The sequence below is a fragment of the Populus trichocarpa genome, chromosome 13 (genome assembly GCF_000002775.5).
Source record: "Populus trichocarpa isolate Nisqually-1 chromosome 13, P.trichocarpa_v4.1, whole genome shotgun sequence".
Classification (NCBI taxonomy): domain Eukaryota; kingdom Viridiplantae; phylum Streptophyta; class Magnoliopsida; order Malpighiales; family Salicaceae; genus Populus; species Populus trichocarpa.
The window spans coordinates 13310983-13331978 of NC_037297.2; the positions used below are offsets into that span (position 1 = coordinate 13310983).

The 20996-nt window shown below is 32.5% G+C and overlaps 3 protein-coding genes across 3 annotated transcripts; 1 reads left to right on the forward strand and 2 right to left on the reverse strand.

The window, feature by feature from the left end:
- Positions 1-826: 826 nt before the first annotated feature.
- LOC18104573 (signal recognition particle 14 kDa protein) lies at positions 827-3350 on the reverse strand. Its single transcript, XM_006376358.3, has 4 exons — positions 3231-3350; positions 3030-3123; positions 2784-2893; positions 827-1250 (listed from the first exon to the last, which is right to left on the reverse strand). Exons 1-4 carry the CDS (start codon positions 3231-3233, stop codon positions 1092-1094), a joined length of 366 nt encoding a protein of 121 aa, XP_006376420.1. The 5' UTR covers positions 3234-3350; the 3' UTR covers positions 827-1091.
- Positions 3351-10171: 6821 nt separating this feature from the next.
- LOC18104574 (dimethylnonatriene synthase) lies at positions 10172-12758 on the forward strand. The gene is made up of 2 exons (XM_006376359.3): positions 10172-11199; positions 11895-12758. Exons 1-2 carry the CDS (start codon positions 10288-10290, stop codon positions 12516-12518), a joined length of 1536 nt encoding a protein of 511 aa, XP_006376421.2. The 5' UTR covers positions 10172-10287; the 3' UTR covers positions 12519-12758.
- A 4773-nt stretch (positions 12759-17531) lies between these two features.
- LOC18104575 (uncharacterized) lies at positions 17532-20770 on the reverse strand. Its single transcript, XM_006376360.3, has 8 exons — positions 20610-20770; positions 20038-20144; positions 19863-19906; positions 19679-19764; positions 19464-19572; positions 19097-19110; positions 18388-18489; positions 17532-17811 (listed from the first exon to the last, which is right to left on the reverse strand). Exons 1-8 carry the CDS (start codon positions 20655-20657, stop codon positions 17689-17691), a joined length of 633 nt encoding a protein of 210 aa, XP_006376422.3. The 5' UTR covers positions 20658-20770; the 3' UTR covers positions 17532-17688.
- Between the last annotated feature and the right edge of the window lie 226 nt (positions 20771-20996).

Genomic DNA, 20996 nt, shown 5'->3' on the forward strand with positions numbered 1-20996 from the left:
TGAAATAATCTTCCTTTCATCTCTGACCACGCTAAAGAAGAAACAAGAACATCAAACTTTTGAGATTGTTATACGTACAAAAACAATAGCACAGTGCAATGCATGGAAGCTCTTTATTTAAGCATAGCAGAATGATTCAGAATAAAAAACATGGATGAAATGACCTTTCGCGACCTCAATGTTCTTCCCATATCTTTACAGTATTTTAAACAAATAAAGACAGCAACACCAAACGATCAAACTTTGTTAGTACATCATCAAAGCCAACTAAATAGCAAAAATGGAAGCAGTGCAGTGTCTGATACATCATCATCAACAACAACAATAAAGCAATAATCTCAATCTAGTTTATACCAAATCCGGCTGTTTTTTGAATCCTGTTTTCAAAACAGAGAGAAATCACGCCTTTTCTTTTCAATGACAAGGCTGCATGCATTCTGCGAGTAAAAAGCTAATTAAAAGATAGTTACCTGTTCTAAGGTGCTTGCTTCAGACATTAAACAATTTTAGCGAACTAGCAAATGTAAAGCTGGTCAGTGTTTGAGAAAAGCAAATAATTTGCAAGTAATTAGCAGGAGTTGGGATTTGATTACCTTCTCCGACAAGATTGGATAAATGGAGCTGTCTATTGAATTTCTCAAATTTTCATTCATTTATTAGGGACGAGGATGTTGAATAGTTTAAGGCTTAAATGAGCCCTCTGAACAGGGGATTACACCTGTCTTTTAAAGTCATAAACACATGGGGGGGGGGGGGGGGGGGGGGGGGCATCATTTTTTAAGTATAGGCACTCCTTGCTTTTATGCAGGATCATGAAATTTCCCAGTAAGGTCTTAAAAAAGGCACTCAATTTTCAATATAAAGATACATGCTACAAGATATCCACAAAATCTTTCATATCAATGACAAGCAGAACACTAAATTTTTTCTGAAACTGCAACAAGAAGGGCAGTCAACAAAAACCCATCAATCAATCTATAATCGCTCAAAGAATACTTTCCAGAAAACAGCCTGAGCACGCTTGTGGTGAATAGGAAGTTAGGAGGGAGTGAAAAATATCCTTTCATAGGAAGTTTAGTAGCCAAAGGCTTTCAGACTCTCTTTGGTTTCTTCTTTACGTCCCCTTCTTTCTTATCACCTTCTGCTGCCTTTTTCTTATCCTTCCTTTCCCTCTTCTTTAGAGCTGTCATGTGAGCCTTGAGAATAGTTGCATAAGAAGCTTGGAAACGCTGGTGATCCCTTGCCCCAACCTTCCCAGACAAAAAGCAAAGAGATACTGTTAGCCAGGCTGAAGATAAATGAATATACGACATGATTAAAGAAAGCACTGAAGAATGGTGAATACATATCAAGCCCTACTATGTTGTTACAAAAGATAAGGACCAAGATGGAAAAACAATTCTGAATTAACACATCTAGGCATAAGCCAAGGTCTTCGATCTCTTTTTGACACCAATGGGCCTAGCAGCACAGTAGGAGATACCTCTAGCAATAGGCAAGAGGTGCCAAGTATGGAGTTGAACCTCATCCCTCCAAAAGACCTTCAATACACATGCCCCTACAAGCATACAGGCACAATTCCTTTTCCATTGAACTACCTCCAAAAGACCTTTCTAATGTCTTATCATTTGAAGGCCTAAAGTTAAAAGCATTTTTCAACACAACATAACATGAAGTCCTCACATAAAAATGCAAAAAAACGAGGTCATATTTTGTAACAGGTACAACTATTGAAATGCTGCCGATGCCACATTCAAAACCTTCCCCACCCTTGACCACACATTAACCTAGAATTTGAAATGACAATAACTGGCCAAACAATCCTGGAATGAAGCCTTTGTGGCTACAAATCTTAAGCAGGCTTTGCTAAACACAAATGACTTTCCAACACCCAGTCTAAATGCAATTTCAGTGTGTTTTTAGCAGACAGAAAGGACTCTTCTGATTCAAATGTCCACATCACAGCATGAACACCCAATTAAGATTACAAAACTTGTATGACAACACAGATTGATGTTTCTGTACCATTTGTAGAAACAACAATACTACAAAATCAAATGATTTTTAGCGTCGCATATCTAATTCTCATTTAATCCAAAATATAGAAGTCAAGAACAGGATCCTTCTCGTAAAGTAAATAGCATTATGAAACTCTGTTTTTCCCAATTTAAACAGTCACATCCATCCAAACAAAGTTTTGGATGTTCGAGGATATTAAATTTTTTTTGAATGCAAAACTCACTCAGCAGATCTTACCTTTAGGATCATCACAAAATGTCATCAACTCAAGCAGAAAACAGGCGTGTCGGGAGGCAATAGGATGATCATTTTTTATTTTATTTTTTTAATTAATGGGTTGATGTTGAATTGCAATTTAACAAAAAAAAGGAAGAAAGAGACCAAACACAAAAAGGCCCGTGTCAGAGTTAATATAACAAACAACTAAGAAAGTATCAATAACACCTCGTCATATTCACATCAATCTAGCAATTTTCTTGGGGTCGTGCAAGACTTCCTTAAATTACCACCAAATCTCAAGTTTTCCAACAAGGCCTTGTTTTTTAAAGGCAAACCCTTCTTCGTCATATAGTAAATTTGCATGTAGTCTCAGATTCATATTTCACACAACCACTTCATACCCTTTCCTTCAGGAACAATCTGAATCAAAATCCAGTACAAAACAATGCTTAAACAACCAATCATAAAAATGCACGTGTTTCTAACTTAAAACAATTCCATAACCAGAGAGCAAGGAAGCTTTTGAAGGTAAAGAAGATACTCACCGAAGTAGAAATAGTCTTTTTGCCATCGGTTGCACGTATAAGACATCTATACTCAATGGGTTCACCATTCGTTGTCATCTTATTCCTTTGCACCTTAGATTTCATCGAAGCTACCAAAAACAATTATCAAAATCAGACAATAAAAGCTCTAACCAATCTAAAATTGAGGACCCAGATAGATTAATCCCAGAAAGATACTAAAAAGACAAAAGGGTCAATAGATTAAGGTAAAAAATCGAAACTTACAACGTTTAAGAGTAACCCAAATTGAGCCCTTGTCGGTGCTGTTTTGATACAAGGTTGTTAGTTCATTGAGAAACGGATCGAGTTGTAAGAGAACCTGAATTGAATTAACCAAACATCATCATCAGATTTTATAAGACATAAGAAAAATATAGTATTAGATTCAGAATTGAAGAGTGTGAGAGATCAAGATTCGAGACTTACCATGATTTTTTTTGCCTTGGGAGATTTTAACTGTAGTGCACAGCATACATGAAGTGCCGAGGAGAGGAAGAAGGGCTTATTTGTTTTGTATACTCGCCTTCTCCTAGAAAGTTATTGGGCCTCTATTATTGGGTTTTTCTTTTCTTCAAATGAGCCCATATATATTAAGAAGTCCATAAAAAATTAAAAACAAAATACTATTAAAAAAAACATGGGATCGGTTTTACGTTCATATGAACACTGAACTTGGTAAAAAAAAATTCATTTTCAAACTTTCTTTCTCTTCTAATTCAAACTTTTTATAGCCTAAATAAATAAAATTAGGCTTGGAATTATGAAAATGATATCAAATTACGAGCAATTGTGTTAAAATCACTAATTAACTCGTAAAAAGCATTGTTGTTAAAATCACTAGTTAACTTAAATGATTTTACGAGTCAATATGTATTTAACATGCAAAATCGGATTAAAAACTTGAAAACCAGTAAAATCGGACTTAACTCGTGCAAAATTGATAAAATTGGTAAACTCGGTTTGATTTTACGAGTTTACTAAATTTATGATATGAACCAAGTTGGGTCCAAATTTGACCTTAAAATGTCTACTGACCAGCTTTGCGAAATTGAACATATCTTTCAAACCATACATTAGATATAGCTGAAATTTTATAGGAAAATATTAGACACATGAAAATATATTGTGAAACATTTTTAGGTCAAATGGAGTTCAGGAACATAATATTTCAGAGGGTCAAAGTTAGTAGACGTATCTTGTCAAATATGTAAAACTAGACCTTCATGTACTGTTTGAGATATATTTGGAGCTACCAGTCGAATTTTACTAAGATTAAAGTTGGGCTGGAAATTAGACATCTAAAGCTTTCTAACCATATATCGTAGGCCCAGTAATGCATCCAGATGAGAGAGAATGACATGTTTTAAATCAAGACTCAAATCTGCCAAAAATATGTGAAAATTAGAGATTCGGGCTACATAGAGGAATTTTAACATGAAGACTTTTTTTATTATTTTGTTTTATTTATTTATTTATTTTTGAATAATTATTTTTAATTTGAATTTTTTTTCTAGCTTATTAGACATTGTTTAGTGGTTTATTTCATTATTGAATTTATATTAGTTAATTACTAGTTTAGGCTCATTAGCTTGCAACCCAAAAGGAATCCATTAAGACTTATTATGATGAGAACAACCAAGTTGTCACCAGGTTTATGTGTACTTCCTACAGTTCAGTGATTCCCTTGTATTGAGAAATTTTATTCTGAAACTTTTTATTTCTCCATGTCTTTAATTTATTGATTCATACTATCTATCTCTCTCATTTTATTTAGATCACTCATTGATTATAATATTGTTGACTCACTTTATCAGATTTAATATAATTTAATTTCTTGACTAGAATTGTCAATATATAATTAGTTAAAAAACAATTACTTACAATTTACGATTTTACAATATGAGTTTATATTTTATTTTTTGTGTCGTATCAAAAAAATATTTTTGACAACCTTGATTAAGAGATAGTGAACTAAAAGGTAAAATACATAAAAAAAATAGGATGCTCAATTCAAATTTATGTTAATTTTCATTTTGATTCCAAAATTTTTTTTGTTTAGCTGACAGTTTTTAAGTTAAGAAAATGAGAGAGAAACTCGCTGAAAATAGCAAAAAGATAGAAAGTTGTCGGTTTTTTAATGATTTGGTCATGAAACTCGGGAGAATTGGTGTTCATGGGCTCCATTCAATGAGAAAAATTTGACGCGGTTGTTTTGAGTCTTCATCTTGCCTAGAAACATATCGAGGTGGAGAGAAAAAAAATTTTGATTTGATTTTGTTATTTAGGCCATTTTTTGTATTTTGTATTTTTAATTGTTTTTTCTTTGGTTCTAAGGGTGTTTATTAGATAGGGAGAAAATGGGTGAAAAAATCAAGTTTTATAAGGAAAAAAACCAGAGCCCCGATTTTCCATCTACCACAATGGTAGCCGAATTTTAGACAAAGACAGACATCGCATCTTCTACCCCTTAAAAAAGGAAAAACAAAACAACATCCAAATATGTGGACTTAAATTGGGAAGCCCCTGCGCATGGGCTTATTTTTAAAGGCCCGGGTGCATTGGGCTACCTAAGTCAGGCTCGCGCGCCTGATACTTTTTGTCCTTCAACTTTTTTTTCTTTTAATTTCATCATTTAAGTTAAAAAAAAAGATTGTTATCATATAATTAAGTAAAATATATTTTAAAAAATAATATTATTAAACTCACTGGAGTCCATAACTTAGGTCATAGGTTTGACATATTAAATCACAAAGCCCATATTAATACAATATGTTGTTGTCTCAATATTTTTTAAAACCAAGATGTCATCTTGAAAACCTTTTTCAAAGTCAAACCATGTTTTTTAGCAGTTATCTAGATTACCTTTGTATCTACCAAGTCAACAAAAATAGACATTTGCAAAGTTGAGCACCAATCAAATATCGAGATATTTGTTTGAGATTGTGAAAACCTCATAATAAGCAAACCAAAACAAATTATGAAGATCAATTCATAATCAATGAAAAGAATATTGAAGGATAAAAATAAAAGAAAAAAAAAACTAAAAATATTCAATCAAAATAAACGCTAATAAAATTAAGCACTAATCAAATGTTATGATACTTGCTTAAAACAGAGATAACCTCATAAAAGTAAGTCGAAATAAATTATGAAAATCAATTTAAAATTAATAAAATATTGAACGGTGTAATTGAGGAAAAAAAAGTGAAAAAAATCAATTGAAAGAAAAAAAAATAGAATAGAATTTGTTTTTTTAAAATGTGGTAGCTTCTTCACCGTTTAAATGAACATTGAAGGAACTAGAATTTTACCCTGGTTCTTTTACTAGAGTAGATAATGCTTAGCGCCATATTATTTATTATTTTTAATACTTGGAAAAAATAATTGATTAGTTTTTGTTACTGTAATTTCATTCCTTTTCAAAGTTTTCAATGAAGAAGTCTTTGATTAAAAACATATATTTTGTTTACTCTTCAATCCAATTATATTTGTGCAACAACGCACTCATTACAAATGTATTTTTTTTCTATTAAATGTTTTATAACTATTAAATCTAATAAGACTCATAAAATAATAAATTGATCAATATGAAACAACCGTACGAGGAGTACAATAATTCAAGAAAAATTAAATATAAAATATTTTTTTTTAATTTTTAATTTAATTTAATTTTAACAACGATATTTTAATCAAACATAAAAAATAACTATGTGAAATAACACATTGATGAAAATGACCCAATATAACCTTTAGCCCTTCATTAGATAATTAACTCACGCTCCGTCGTGGGCCAAACCAATTTTTCTGTAATGTTAAAATAGATGCTCGAGAACTGCTAGCATGTTTTTAAAAAAAGAAAAAAATGCATGTTAATTCAATTATATGATATAAAAAGCAACAACAGTAAATGGATCGAATCTTTAAAATAAATGATAACAATAATTAGAAGGAAAAGTACTCTTGTCAGAAAGGAAAAAATAATAAAGTTGAATTCCAAAAGAACCCGAAGTTAAGGAAAAAATTGAAATAAAAAAATGATAGAATAAAGTGTCTTGAGTTAACCCGAGCTAATATTCAAATTCACAAGTCAGGTTGTGAGATTGGGCCAACTTCATTGAAAGCAAATTGAGAAAAATAACGATGGTCAATCCCCAATAATCAAGATGTAGAAGACTGAAATAAATAAATAAAATTCAATCAATAAAAAGAAGCTTAAAAAAATTAAACACCCGCAAACCCAGGTAAGGCCATCAAACCTCGTGAGTCAGATTATGCGAATAGAATAACCTAATAAAAGGTCAAATAGAAGAAAAAAATGAAACTTAAACTTTAAGAATAACCTAGTTTTGAAGGACTAAATCGAAATAGATATAAAAAAAACAATCACAAAAAAATACATGGGTTAACTAGCCAAACTTGCTACTAAGATTATGAGATCAAGATAATTGAAACAAAACCAAAGAAAATAAAAAAATCTATTTTCTCAAATAAACAACATTGAATGATGAAATAAAAAAAATAAGTGTAAAATCAACCTTTGGAAGGAGGCGCCGCCTCATGTGGAAGGAGGCGTTAGAAGATATGAAATTTTGCTTAAAAGGGTAACTTGGTCATTTTACGATGCTTTGTAAATAAAAAAACAAATAACTCCGGACGAATCTACTAGAATTGGGTTAATCTCCCAAACTCGTCGCTGTTGAACTCTTAGATTCAGACTCAATTAAGAAGCTCAATTCTCAACCAATTTTATGTTGAATGATGAAAATCAAATTTGATTGGAAAAAAAACATAAGGAGAATAAAATCATATAAAAATCAATATTAAAAATTATCTAAAATAAAACAAATAACAATCAAAAGAATAAAGAAAATAAATGAAAAACAATAGAGGAGGATAAAATTAAAAAAATAATTTCAATACCTAAACTATTTCAAATAAAATAAATACTAATAAAATGAACAGGGACCAAATCTTAAGGAAATTTATATATATATATATATATATATATATATATATATATATAAATCATATATATTCTTGTTATTTTATAGCTAAATAAAAAATATATTTAAATTAGAAATTTGCCGTGCTCAAAAGCAACTATGCTAGTTCACATCTAATTAGGTATGGTGGAGTGTGAAAATGTTGGTTTAACATTGTAGCCAAGAAAAATGATTAATCTAAATATTGACGTGTCATTGAATATATATTAACCAAAACTAATTTTTTTTTCCGAACAATTTTAAAGAATTACCTTTTACATCAGCCTAATGCATTCAGTATGTTGTAGATGTCAAAGAATTATTTCAATTCAAATATTTAAGCTGTTAGATGAGGTCTCATGATATGATTTATATTATTCTCTAACATACCTCTTCAAATGAAAGCCCTTTGGGCTTGAAACTTGCACATGTCCACTTTATCTTGTGCTTAATTTTTATCAAATAAATAGGGATTGTGAAATTCAAACTCATGATCGTTTTGTTATCAAGACTCTGATATTATGTTAAAAAACCATTTCAACCTAAAAACTTAAACTGTTAGATAAGGTCTCATGATATGATTTATATTATTTTTTAACAATAAACTCAACTCATTGGTGTTTATTCTTGTTTCTTAATTATTTTATTTATTTTCCTAGCATATATCTGACTATTCTCCTAACTTAATGTAGAATTAAGACTTTTGATCCATGTCATAGTGAGGAAGCATTAAGTGCAAAGATTCAGGCCTTTGCTTCAATAAGAACCAATAGATAGTATTGTAAAAATTAAACTACAACTTATGAGCTCTTGTAAGGAAATTACCTAATTAATGGCTAAGGCTACAGTCTTCTCCTTGACCTGTGCAAGATACATGCAATCGTGGATCACATTTTAGCCTACTGTACTGACGATGGCTAATTATTGTGTACTTTATGCAAAAAGACAAATCGAGTGATTTGTACATGAATATATATATATATAGCTGTCTATTGTAAATGTGATTCATTTGTCAAACAAAGAGAAACTTTGATTGCGACCTCTACATGTGTTCTGTCAGCCTTTAAACATTTCTGCCTCTGCACTTCGTCTTATGACCACTCATGTCGTGAGACACATGTACAATGAAACAGAAACATGGTGGTGCCCCTAGTCGCTCACTCGATCCTACAAATATCTTTCTTCTTCTCGATTATAGGAGAGATACGAGGATAATTATTTAAAACTTATAGAACATGATTTAGATTTGTGATTAGAGGTTAGATGGTTTGATGAATTCGATAGAAATTAGGTTTATAATATTTCAAATATTATGATTGAAGATATGCGGATAATTTATAGTGTATCAACTGTTTGTTCCTTACAATTAGGTTTACGCTTTCAATCTTTGATCGTCCAGGCAATTGTACAAGAATAAGGCAAAGCTCACACGACCGGGCTTACTGTTGAAATGAAACAGCTTAGTGGTGAGACAACTAATCTTAGGTGTTTGTAAATGGAGTTGTTGTCAAACCTTGATGGTATATTTGGTGTGCCGCGTTGCCCAATCGGTCACAATAAAGATTTGCCTCCTCCTCCTCTAGCTTATGTCTTCTAGATAAATTATATTCAAATTGATAATTTTAATAGTAAATATATATTTGGTTTTTTTTTATTTTAGTTTTATTTTTAAAAAAATATGTTCTATTTGTTCTAGTTTTTTCTTAAAAATATTAAACATGTTACGGGCAAAATTATTGACGGACTAAGCCCATCAAAAAGTTCTAGAGAGTTGGGAAAAATTACAGGACTTTACCACTAACCATCACAAACGGAACCACTACGAGACTAAGTCCCTCGGAGAGTTAAAAAAATTACTGGAAATGTCACTGACAATATAAAAATCACTAGCGGGTTTATTCCGTCAATGATATAATCACTGATGAAGTTATAAATAGTTTTTTTATATCAGTGATATTCCACACTCACCATTGAAAATATTACCAATAGAATTATACCAGTATTTTTTTTATTTGACGTGCTTTTTCTATCTGTAAATATATCAGTAATTATAATACTAACAAAAGGACCAAGATAATAAAAATCTTGAAAGATAAGATTTTCAAAGATCATGTATGTATCATATGTGATTCTGTATGTAAATGTTTTTTCAACAAAATGTACTATCCAACTACTGAAAAAATAAAGCGTCATTATTATGTGTACTCTGAATATAAAGTTTTCCTAGGTCATGTTAGAAAAATATGTAATTCGAGAGTGATTGAAAGCTAATTCGAGAGTATATTACCATTAGACAAAGGAAAAAAAAAAAAAAGAAGAAAAAAAGGCTATTCTTTGACAAGTAGCCAGGCGAGAAAGGAATAGTGAAGGGACTCTATAATTTTAATTAGTCATCAAGCGATTCCATACTGCTCTACGCTATAAATACCAGAGCAGCATTTAGCCTCATTACGACCCAACTCCCTTGAACCACCCTGGATTTCTCTTATATCCTGTTCCAGATGATTCTTGGGGCTCTCGTTTTGCTAATTCTTTATGGCTTCTGGAAAACTTTAGCCAGAGAGAGAGAAAGCAAGAAACTAGCCAGAGCCCCTGAACCATCCGGGGCATGGCCCGTGATTGGCCACCTGCCTCGCCTAAGAGGCCAGGACCCAGCATGTAAAACCCTTGCAGCCATTGCCGATAAATATGGCCCTATTTACTCACTCAGGCTCGGTTCTCATCGGATAGTGGTGGTGAGCAGTTGGGAAACAGTAAAGGATTGCTTGACTACCAATGACAGAATCTTGGCTACTAGAGCAAACATAGCAGCAGGAAAACATATGGGTTACAACAACGCAGCTTTTGCGTTGTCCCCATATGGAAAGTACTGGCGGGATGTTAGAAAGCTGGTCACTCTTCAGCTTCTATCAAACCACCGGCTTGAAATGCTTAAGCATGTCCGAGTATTAGAAGTAGACGCATTCATCAAAGGTTTGCACAATTCTTATGCAGAAACAGCGGAGTACCCTGCGAAGGTGACTATGAGCAAATTGTTTGAGAGCTTGACGTTCAACATAAGCCTTAGAACGATAGTTGGAAAACGATATTGCAGCAGCTTATACGACAAAGAAAACAGCGAGCCATGGCGTTACAAAAAAGCCATAGAAAAAGCCTTGTATCTGAGTGGGATTTTTGTAATGTCTGATGCGATTCCATGGCTCGAATGGATTGATTTTCAGGGACATATAAGTGCTATGAAGAGGACTGCCAGGGAACTTGATGCGGTGATAGGAAGCTGGCTGGAGGAACATCTTAAGAAAGAAATACAAGGGGAAAGCGACTTCATGGACGTGATAATATCTAACCTTGCTGACGGTGCTGCTGAGATGTCTGGCTACTCTCGTGATGTTGTCATCAAGGCAACAACTTTGGTACGTTTGCTAATTCTGTAAGCTTGTCGTGCGTTTTCTTCCTTAATCCTTCACCATATCATATCATCATATATATATATATATATATCAGTAAGCGCAAGAATTAATTGAATATTCCCGTTTTCCATGGTTATAAGACATTCATATCGGAAATAAAAAACAAATTAGAGAAAGTGAATTTCAAATAAGCCCTTAATCAGAAACCATGGGGTCTGTATATAGTAATTTCATTAAACAGCAGATCTGTAAAAGTTTAGGAATTTTAGGTCTACTTAAAGAATGGAAAAAAAAAAAAAAACCTTAGTGTAGTAGAAATATGTTAACAATCGTTGAAGTAAGAAAATGTTGCGTTATAGCTAACTGTTTAGGGGTTTTAAATTTATTCTGTAAAAATCACTAGTTTAAGTTTCATAAATTTTAGAGTTATTAGATATTTACATAGTTGTTAACTTCAAGGCTCATAAAATTAGTTGAGATAGAAACAATAAGTTAATACAAAAAAATAATGCTGCCCTTCATCCAATTTAATTCCTTTTCTTTCTTTTTTTTCTTTCTTTCTTGTGGCTGGAGGGTAAGGGGTCTTGGACCCCTGAGACTTTCAAAGTCTGTCTCCTACCATCTGGACATTTTCTCAGGTGGAGGGTTCTTAACTTCCAACTATTTTCAATTTTACACGTTTTGTGTTAATTCTGCAGATTCTGACCCTCACAGGAGCAGGAAGCACAGCGGTTACATTAACTTGGGCACTGTCCCTATTGCTAAACCACCCAAGTGTGCTAAAGGCTGCTCAAGAAGAGCTGGACAAGCAGGTGGGAAGAGAGAAATGGGTGGAGGAATCAGATATTCAGAACCTCATGTACCTCCAAGCAATAGTGAAAGAAACTCTGCGATTATACCCTCCAGGTCCCTTAACAGGAATACGTGAGGCCATGGAAGATTGTCATATTTGTGGCTATTATGTTCCTAAGGGCACTCGATTAGTAGTGAACATATGGAAGTTGCATCGAGACCCTCGTGTGTGGAAAAACCCAGATGACTTTCAACCTGAAAGATTCCTGACTACTCATGCTGATCTTGATTTTAGGGGTCAAGATTTCGAGTTCATTCCTTTTAGCTCAGGGAGAAGATCTTGCCCTGCTATTAATCTTGGCATGGCGGTTGTTCATCTGACCCTTGCTAGGCTACTTCAAGGGTTTGATTTAACAACTGTTGCAGGGTTGCCCGTGGACATGAACGAAGGCCCTGGCATTGCCCTACCTAAGCTGATACCACTTGAAGCTGTCATCAAACCACGTCTTGGATTACCCCTGTATAATTAAGCACCCGTTTATTTCCACGGTCTGCCGCCAAAAGCAGTTAAAATAATATTTTTATTATTATTTTAAGCCGGTCTTTTGACACGTAGACAGACAGGTACTTAATATTAATGACTTCACTACTATGAATATGTAGTAATTTAAACATCTTAATTAGTTAAGAACTGCATGGGCTTGTATCAGATTAAGCTTCGATGTTATGTAATGAAGTAAAATAATAAGAGATGTGTGATTTGTAGTGTTTGCTATGATATAAAATTAAATGCCTTTCTTTTGGTTTCAAAACACACCCATTTTTTTGTCAACTAAAAAAAAAAGAGTGTAGATATGTTGTGAAAACATTTAATCCTGTTTTGGGCTGTGTTTGCACTGGAATTTCAACAAGATTTGATTTTTTTTTATTTAAAATTATTTTTTTATGTTTTTAATCGTTTTGATATGCTGATATCAAAAGTAATTTTTAAAAATAAAAAAATATTGTTTTAATGTATTTCCGAGCAAAAACAAATTTTAAAAAACAACCACTATCATATTCTCAAACACCCCTTTTACAAAGAGCATTATAATATATGTTCTTAACATCCATATAAAGGGGATAATTAATATATAGAACTTATTTGATTAATATATTATCATATTCAGAATAAATTAATAGATTTAGATCATATGAATGGTCATGTTTCTAATAATTTAGATTAGGAGAGAGAAATAAAACTACAATGAGTACTTAAGTTAAATTATATCCATTTATTTAATTTGAATGTAATGATTTAGATTTAACGAACATAATAATCGATCATGTTATTAAGAATATATGAGATATTGATCTCAATTCCATACTAGAAAATCGAGTTTTACAAATTTTAATTAAGTTTCAAGAAAAGGAAAAGGAAATTCTACCGCGCACTAACAACTTAAAAATTAACCATTGAGATATTTGCTACAAAATAATTAATTATAACTTACAATCACCGAAAGTATTAAAATAAATGAGAACAATTAATTGATCATATAATTGTACTAAAATATATTAATACTATTAATTAAATATATAAATCAATTATTATTGATTGGTATACATAGATTCAATGAGGTTATTTAGCTTAAAATAATATATATATATATATATATATATAAAAGAGTAAAGGTCGATTCAAATCATCTTGTTATAGTTTATTTGAAAATTATAATTAGTGTGTAGTAATTTAAATATTAACTCTATTCTGATTTGTTTTAAAATTTAGATTGTATTTCAATTTGTTTTAAAAGGGAGGTATGCACGAATTCAATGAAGACGGAGATTTGAAGATGAGGATTTGTTAGCGTTCATGTGATTATTATTATTATTATTATTTTCTTTTTTGATATGAAAGGGTTCATGGGAATTTAATTTGGCATCTCGTTTATATACATAAAATTATAAAATTATTGAGAGTGCTTCCAGAATTTGTCTTTAGTATAAATTGTCAAATTTCTTTTAAATAAAAAATACCCTTACACACCAACTTTTTTTTTTAATTATAATTGTAAAACTTAATCTAGTTTAATAGGTTGACCGTTGATTCAAAATCTAAAACTAGATGTAATAATTAAAAAAAAAACAGATTTTTTTTTAAATATTGTTTTTACCTTTATTTTTCTAATAAAAAACAATGTGAATCGATTGAATTAGTCTCTCTGACATGTGATTCGAGATTTGATCTAGAACGGCTTTTTAAATATGATTTGAATCATGGATTTCGTCATTGCCATTACAATATATATATATATATATATATATATATAAAGATTAAAGATATGCAAGAATTTTATTTTTCTATTTTGAACTGATGTGAAACTTTTGGAAGCATGAATGCGAGTGTGAGAACGATGGAGAGAGCCCTAAAAATGCTTACTTCAAAACAGGAATTAAAATGTTGAATTCTTGAATGTGTTATAGCTGTTCACCTGACTTCGCTTGGAAACTAAAATGTTTTTGCTGATATGGTTACTTTGCAATAATACCATAAACCTATGCAGAGAATAATCACACAATTGTGTTCTTTGCAGCTTGCGAAGATCATGACCATTTGAACAGTCTCTGTTCAATCTAAACCTTCACTAGGAATGGCCATGATAACACACCAACAATGGTTTATTTATGAGTAACTATGATAGTTGTGTGTATTTCAAGAAGCATTTAGATGGTTCATTTGTGTACTTGTTGTTGTATGTTGATGACATGTTGAATGTCTTCAAGAATATGTCTGAGATCAATAGTTTGAAGGATCAGTTGAGTGGTGAGTTTGAGATGAAAGATTTGGAAGTAGCTAATAAGATTTTAGGTAATGAGATACTATAAATCGAAGCATTGACAAGTTATACTTATTATAGAGAAAGTATCTTCAGAAGGTACTTGAGCGTTTTGGTATACAAGACTGCAAGCTAATGATTACTCTATTTGTAGCTCATTTCAGATTATCTTCATGTTTGTCACTAGAAAATAATGGAATGAGCACATGTCAAGTGTTCCATATGTTAATGCAGTTAAAAGCATTATGCATGCTATGTTCTGCACTCGTGCAAACATTTTACATGCTATTAGTGTGGTCAGTAGGTTTATGAGAAGTCTTGGTAAAGTTTATTAGCAGGCCGTGAAATGGATATTTTGTTATCTTAAAGGTACTGCATATGTTGGCTTGGTATATGACAGGGTTAGTAGCATTAAAAGTAGTGTTGAGAACTTTATAGATTTAGATCCCGCTGGTGATTTAGACAGGAAAAGATCACTACAAGTTATGTTTTCACTCTCTCATGGTGTATTATTAGTTGGAAAGTAATTTTACTATTCATTATTGCCTTGTCTACAACAAAGGTTAAGTATATGGAATTGACAGAGATAGTAAAATAAGCTTTATGGTTAAGAGGTTTGGTTGACAATCTTAGTTTATCACATTAGTTAATTATTATACATTGTTATAGCTAGAGTGTTATTCACCTGGTCAAGAATTGGATGTATCATACATGGACCAAACATATTGATGTCAGGTATCACTTTATTCTAGATATCATGTCACAAGATGATGTATCAATGAAGAAGATTTTTATAGTCGAGAACCCTACAGATATTTTGATGAAGTCTATCTCTACATTAAAGTTCAAGGATTGCTCGAACTTAATTGGTTTGTGTAATACTTAAAGATGCTTATTGAAAACGTTTAGAGAGGAGTTCAAGATTCGTACGTTGGCTCAATTTAATCCAAGATAAAGATTTGATGGAGTTGTTTTAAATTATTGGGTCAAGTGATAGAAAAATACTCATGTATTGAGTCTATATATAAAAGCCTAAAGTTGTTATATTTTAAGGTTAATGTTTATTTATAAGTGTCTCCATTCTCTATATTTAGGTGGCTAGAGAGGAGAGAAAATATGAGTTTTGGGTTATTTTGAGATTTTAGATAAAAATGTAAATTTATGTGACACTTTGTAATCTCGTATTTTTTCATAGTAAATATCTTTGATTGTCTTGCCCGTGAAATAGGCTTGAATTGTTGAACCATGTAAATTATTTGTGTGCTTTTGTGTGATTGATTGCAATTGTTTTTTTTTTTTCATATATATATTTCTCTAATTTAAGATTTTAGGGTTGTTTCCTCAACAAATATAATTACAATAGCAGCACGAAGAACCCAAGACTCCTAATACAGCAATGTAGGTAATCTTCTAAAAATTTGCAGCGTGTAATATGCCAAATCCTATAAATATGTTGAATGAACTTAGGATAAGTGCTGAACAATCCACCAAGGAGTGGAACCAGTTGAAGAAAGGCCGATACTTGCTATCTTTGTGAGGCTTAAACAAGCCACCGAACACCTGTGCTGTTGCAAGACAAAATAGAAAAATGCCAATGATTTTGTGTGAGGTATGTTCGATTCCATGTGACTTCAAGCCAAGAACAATCCCAGTCACAAATCCAGGAAGAACACCAAGAATACAGGCCAGAAGTTAACAACTGGGTTTGCAGGTTCGAACCTTTCCAATTACCTTGCATTGATGGCCCTGGCAAGCATTTCAATATTCCGTGGACATTTTTCAGTGTGCTTGAAGAATCTCTTATGCATCATTGGAATGTTTTCGGACGTTGTACCTGCATGCCAGAGATGATTGATTGTTTCCATGGAGCTCTAAACTTGCATAGATTATGGTCTAATTGTTCTGATTAGTAGCAGATAAATCGAAGACAAAAGGAAAGAAAGATAGGTATCAGAAGAATCACTTATCGAGCCATGCTAAGGCAGCAGAAGGGCTTAGAGAGAGCAGCACTAATGAGCAACTCTGCAAGGATCAAAAGGAAGTTTTCAATATGAATTGTGTGGGTCAATGTATAGGATTTGAAGTTTTTAGATTTAAAAAATATAAAATTGAAATTCTTTGTTGAAAAGCTGGCGGAAAATGGTTTTTGAGGTTAGATTTAAGCTTAGGATTTTACTTGATTAATTTAATCAGTACGTCTCAAAAGGAAAGACAGCTTGCGGTTTGACGTAGGAGTAGCTGCAAAGAGTTCAACTATTAGGTGGGAGAGGCAAGCTGATAGCAGTGATTGCCAAAGCAAACTTGCTAGTATAAGTTGCTTAAGAAATTCAAGAAACATCATGGAGGCAATGGCACTGGCACTGCTCTGTCTGTGTTATCTCTGTCATGGCTTCAACAACGGCATTTTTTGCAATGGAATGGGATTGAGCACGTAAAGATGCAAACCAGACAGGCCAATGCACCAACTTGGTAATGGTGCTCAGAATCTACATGGCTTTAACTCTAAGTGTTTTTTTCTACACATGAGTTGCTTGCTGTTATAAAACTAGATTACCTGGTTTTGATTTAATTACTTGTCTGTGCTTTTTAGGGTACACTGAATCTTATAGCAAATAGTTGTCAAAATGAGTCTGAAACTAATCTGATATCAAACAAATTTCTACTTTCTTGCATTTTGAACTGATATGGAACTTTTGGAAACATGCAAGGAAATATGAGAGCTGATGAGCCTCAAAATGGTTAAATAAATAATTAATAGAAAAGGGATCTGATAACTCTGTACATTCACCTAATTTTAGTTTCACATTCCAGTGAGCAAACAAGTTGCTGGAACAATTAATACAGGGCAAAATTGGATTCATTCTCAAAAGTGCAATGTTTTTCAAGTTGTTTGTTGAAGCTGAATGACAGCATCAAAGCTGAATTTTTCATCTGGTTCAAATGCATCTTCAAGATCTTCAAAGCTTTGTTCAACTCTCAAGTCTTTGCTAACTTTTAAGCCTTCCTATAGAAGCGAAAAGATAGTGTTAATGCCAAGCATTAGATTCACAGACAAATGCCTTCAGAATACAGGGGAATGATGCAGTTGTCTGCACCACAGCAGTTAGAATGTAGAAAAGAATTGCATTCCAAGAAGCAGTACTTCCACAAAAAAACACACAAAAGTCATTTGATTTTAATAAAAAACATGACAAAAAAAAAAAAAACAAAATTGCTGGTGTGGTGAATGTAATGGTGGCTAGTACTGGATCAATCAACTTTCAACTATACCATTCAAAATGAACAACATTAATACAGGTGTTGGCTCACGATTTAAAAGTTGGTCAAGACATTCATCAAGGTGTAAGGAGAAAAAAAAAAGATCAGCTTAAGTGCTCCATTAACATGATTTGTGATGTCAGTTTCTGTAAACTTGTAAGCTCTTACATTGATTTCTTTCCTAGAAATATTTCTAGTCATGTGACAAAACTATCTACTTGAAGTCTTTCCCAGAACACAATCATTGGTTAATCACAGCACCGTGAAGATAAAATGACTTCATGACTTCCTTTAGAATCAAACAAGAAGTTAAGTCGGTTACCTTGTCAACATATTCAGCTACAGTAGAGTTTATGACTTTCTTGATCACTTCCTTGTAAACTTTTGAAGGTCCAAGAACTTCTAACAAAATGTCTCTAGGTATCTGCCAGAAACAAACAATAAGAAAATTCTATTATATATGTGTATGCGCATGTGTTGGTGCAAGCAATTGTATATGAACATGACTGCAAGTATGTTCTTGTCTGCAGTCCGCATGCATAGGATGTAATAGTTAGCTCTCTAACTTTTCAATGAAAGTCATTGCTGGCTGTTTTTTCTTTCCTTGTGCATGTGCTTTACATCAATAGTGTGTGTTGGTGCATGTGTGCACATGAATGTTCTCCATAAAAAAAGTTTCATGATTTAATATTGAAAAATAATGAGCAAATTTGTTTTTCTTTCCTGAAGTCGCAGCTGTAAACTGAGCATAAGAATCCATTTAGACATGATAGATTATGTTAAAAGAGGATGCGCCTCAAAGTTGCAAGCTAGTTGACATGACACTGCCCCTTCAAAGTTCACTACTAGCACAACATATTGTGCATACTCTTTGTCTGCAGATGGTAATGGACTCAAGATGAGGTCAACATACATCTCAAGAATGCAAGTTTTTGTTCACTTTAGGAAATGGACAAAAATCTCATATTTAAGTTACTTGTTACAACTAGGTAAATGAAATTGGAGTAAAATAAGAGGATATGGAAACTCACATCCGGTGTTTTTCCTGCCAGTTCCCCATGGTGTTTGATAGAAATGATGCGCATAGAAATAATAACAGAAAACATCAGAGGCAGACTAAAATTAGGGAAATGAGAAAACATTAGAAAAGAACAGTCATTGAAAAACAATACCGTAAAGAAAATAAGATCAAATACGGCTTTAGAAGTATGGTTTGGCAAGTTACTAGTAAGAATACAGTTGAACATTATTTCAATCTGACTACTAGCTGTATGGTGCTATGTTCTCAGATTCCAAATTATAGAAAAAATCTATTTGAGGATGATTATAAGTAGGCTTGAGATTCTTGAAGACAGCACTTCTCCACTAGCAATCAGATAGAGAATTCAGATATTTTACCTCCTTTTACTCTTCGAAATCCTGGGATTGGCTGGGCTGCAGTAACCATTTTTTTGAAAACATCTTCAAAAATTGCTCTAGTTTTAGCACCAGATACTTCCACTCTTATCTGTCCACAAAAGCTATGAATATAATAGATTGCTAAAATTATCAACCACCAGGCAATTTTGAACTTGCCTACAAACCAACAACATGAATCCAGTATCTGCTCATACCTTCAATTCTTGATCTTCATTGGTACTCGTAATCATCACTGTGCAATCTTTGAACCGAGAGGAAGATACTTCAACATCTTCAGCAGCTAATTTATGTAGTCATTAAGTTGTAGTCAAAGGTCAACACAACACTAGCAATAAGGTTAAAAGCAACTAATTGAAAGACAAAAAATTTGATTTGCACCTGATACTACAGCCGCAACAGGAGTAAAACATCTACCATTTTCCCTGTAAAATCAAATTAACAAATAAATAAGCAACCTCGCCAATTTCTACTTCTTGCTACAAAAACCCAACAATGACATTTACATCAAAATCCAAATACAATACTCGAGCTCAAGTGAGTGAAACTGCATTACCTTCTCCAAAATCCTTGAGCCCCACATCTCATTTGATGGGAAAAGGATGGTATTTTGCGAGTTAGATTTGGAGTAAAGACATTCACTTTATGCTTGTGACTTATTAACTGCAAATAATAACCAAAGAAAAAACCAAAATTATTCCACTAAATCATGTCAATTCAGATTAAGATTTAAGGGTCATGACTCATTACAAAGAAGCTAAAACAGTATTAAAATGTAAATTACTCAAGTAAAGATTATAGTTTTCCATAGTAAAACTGATCTCAAACAGACAAACAAAAAAGTGGATAAAAACATAATGCAGAAGTGTGCTGGTTGTGAAAAAATGAGAATCACTGCGTTGCCTGCCATCTTACAATGAAGTGAACATGGTAAAAACGACAGACGGGTGTCAATTCAAGCACTAAAGTAAATCCATGAGCACTTATAATAGATCCCATTAACTACTTTAAGACCCCGTGCCTTCTATAGAATGAAATAGCTAGAATTTGGCTTAAAATGAAAAGAACAAGTTCAAATTATAGTTGCAGAACTGAAGAAATAAGGAGAGAAAACAAAGATGACATTACCTTGAGGTTTAAGCCCAGGCAGAGGGTTTTAGCCGCTACTATTTCCATTATCTCCTCCTCCTCCCTCTTATCAATCGGTGTGGCACCTAGCTAGCTATATAGATTTCTTATCACCATCTCAATTTTATTAAAGTTTTTGAGTATTATTTTCATAAAAAAACAAAACAAAAAAAGGTTGAGTAAAATATTTTATGTAGTCCCTATACTTTGAACAAGGTCACAAAGTAATCCCTTATATTTCAAAATATTAATTTTATCCCATGATTCTTATGATATCGTATTAAAATGTTGATTGGTTTTTCTCCAAGCCCCCACTAATTGAGTTGTTGGGTCAATACAAGTTTAGATTAAAAAATAAAAAATAAAAATCATTAGAGTTCAATGGTG

Bases quoted from the DNA above. Each gene is read 5' to 3' on its own strand.
- LOC18104573 (XM_006376358.3), bottom strand. The intron at 2,894-3,029 runs GTAAGTTTCGAT...TGTTTTTGGTAG, and splicing joins TTGGGTTACTCTTAAACGTT to CTTCGATGAAATCTAAGGTG. The intron at 1,251-2,783 runs GTGAGTATCTTC...TTGTCTGGGAAG, and splicing joins AAAAGACTATTTCTACTTCG to GTTGGGGCAAGGGATCACCA.
- LOC18104574 (XM_006376359.3), top strand. From the start codon at position 10,288: ATGATTCTTGGGGCTCTCGTTTTGCTAATTCTTTATGGCTTCTGGAAA. The intron at 11,200-11,894 runs GTACGTTTGCTA...TTAATTCTGCAG, and splicing joins TCATCAAGGCAACAACTTTG to ATTCTGACCCTCACAGGAGC.
- LOC18104575 (XM_006376360.3), bottom strand. From the start codon at position 20,657: ATGGAAATAGTAGCGGCTAAAACCCTCTGCCTGGGCTTAAACCTCAAG. The intron at 19,573-19,678 runs GTATGAGCAGAT...TTTTGTGGACAG, and splicing joins ATGAAGATCAAGAATTGAAG to ATAAGAGTGGAAGTATCTGG. The intron at 17,812-18,387 runs GTAACCGACTTA...TCGCTTCTATAG, and splicing joins TAGCTGAATATGTTGACAAG to GAAGGCTTAAAAGTTAGCAA.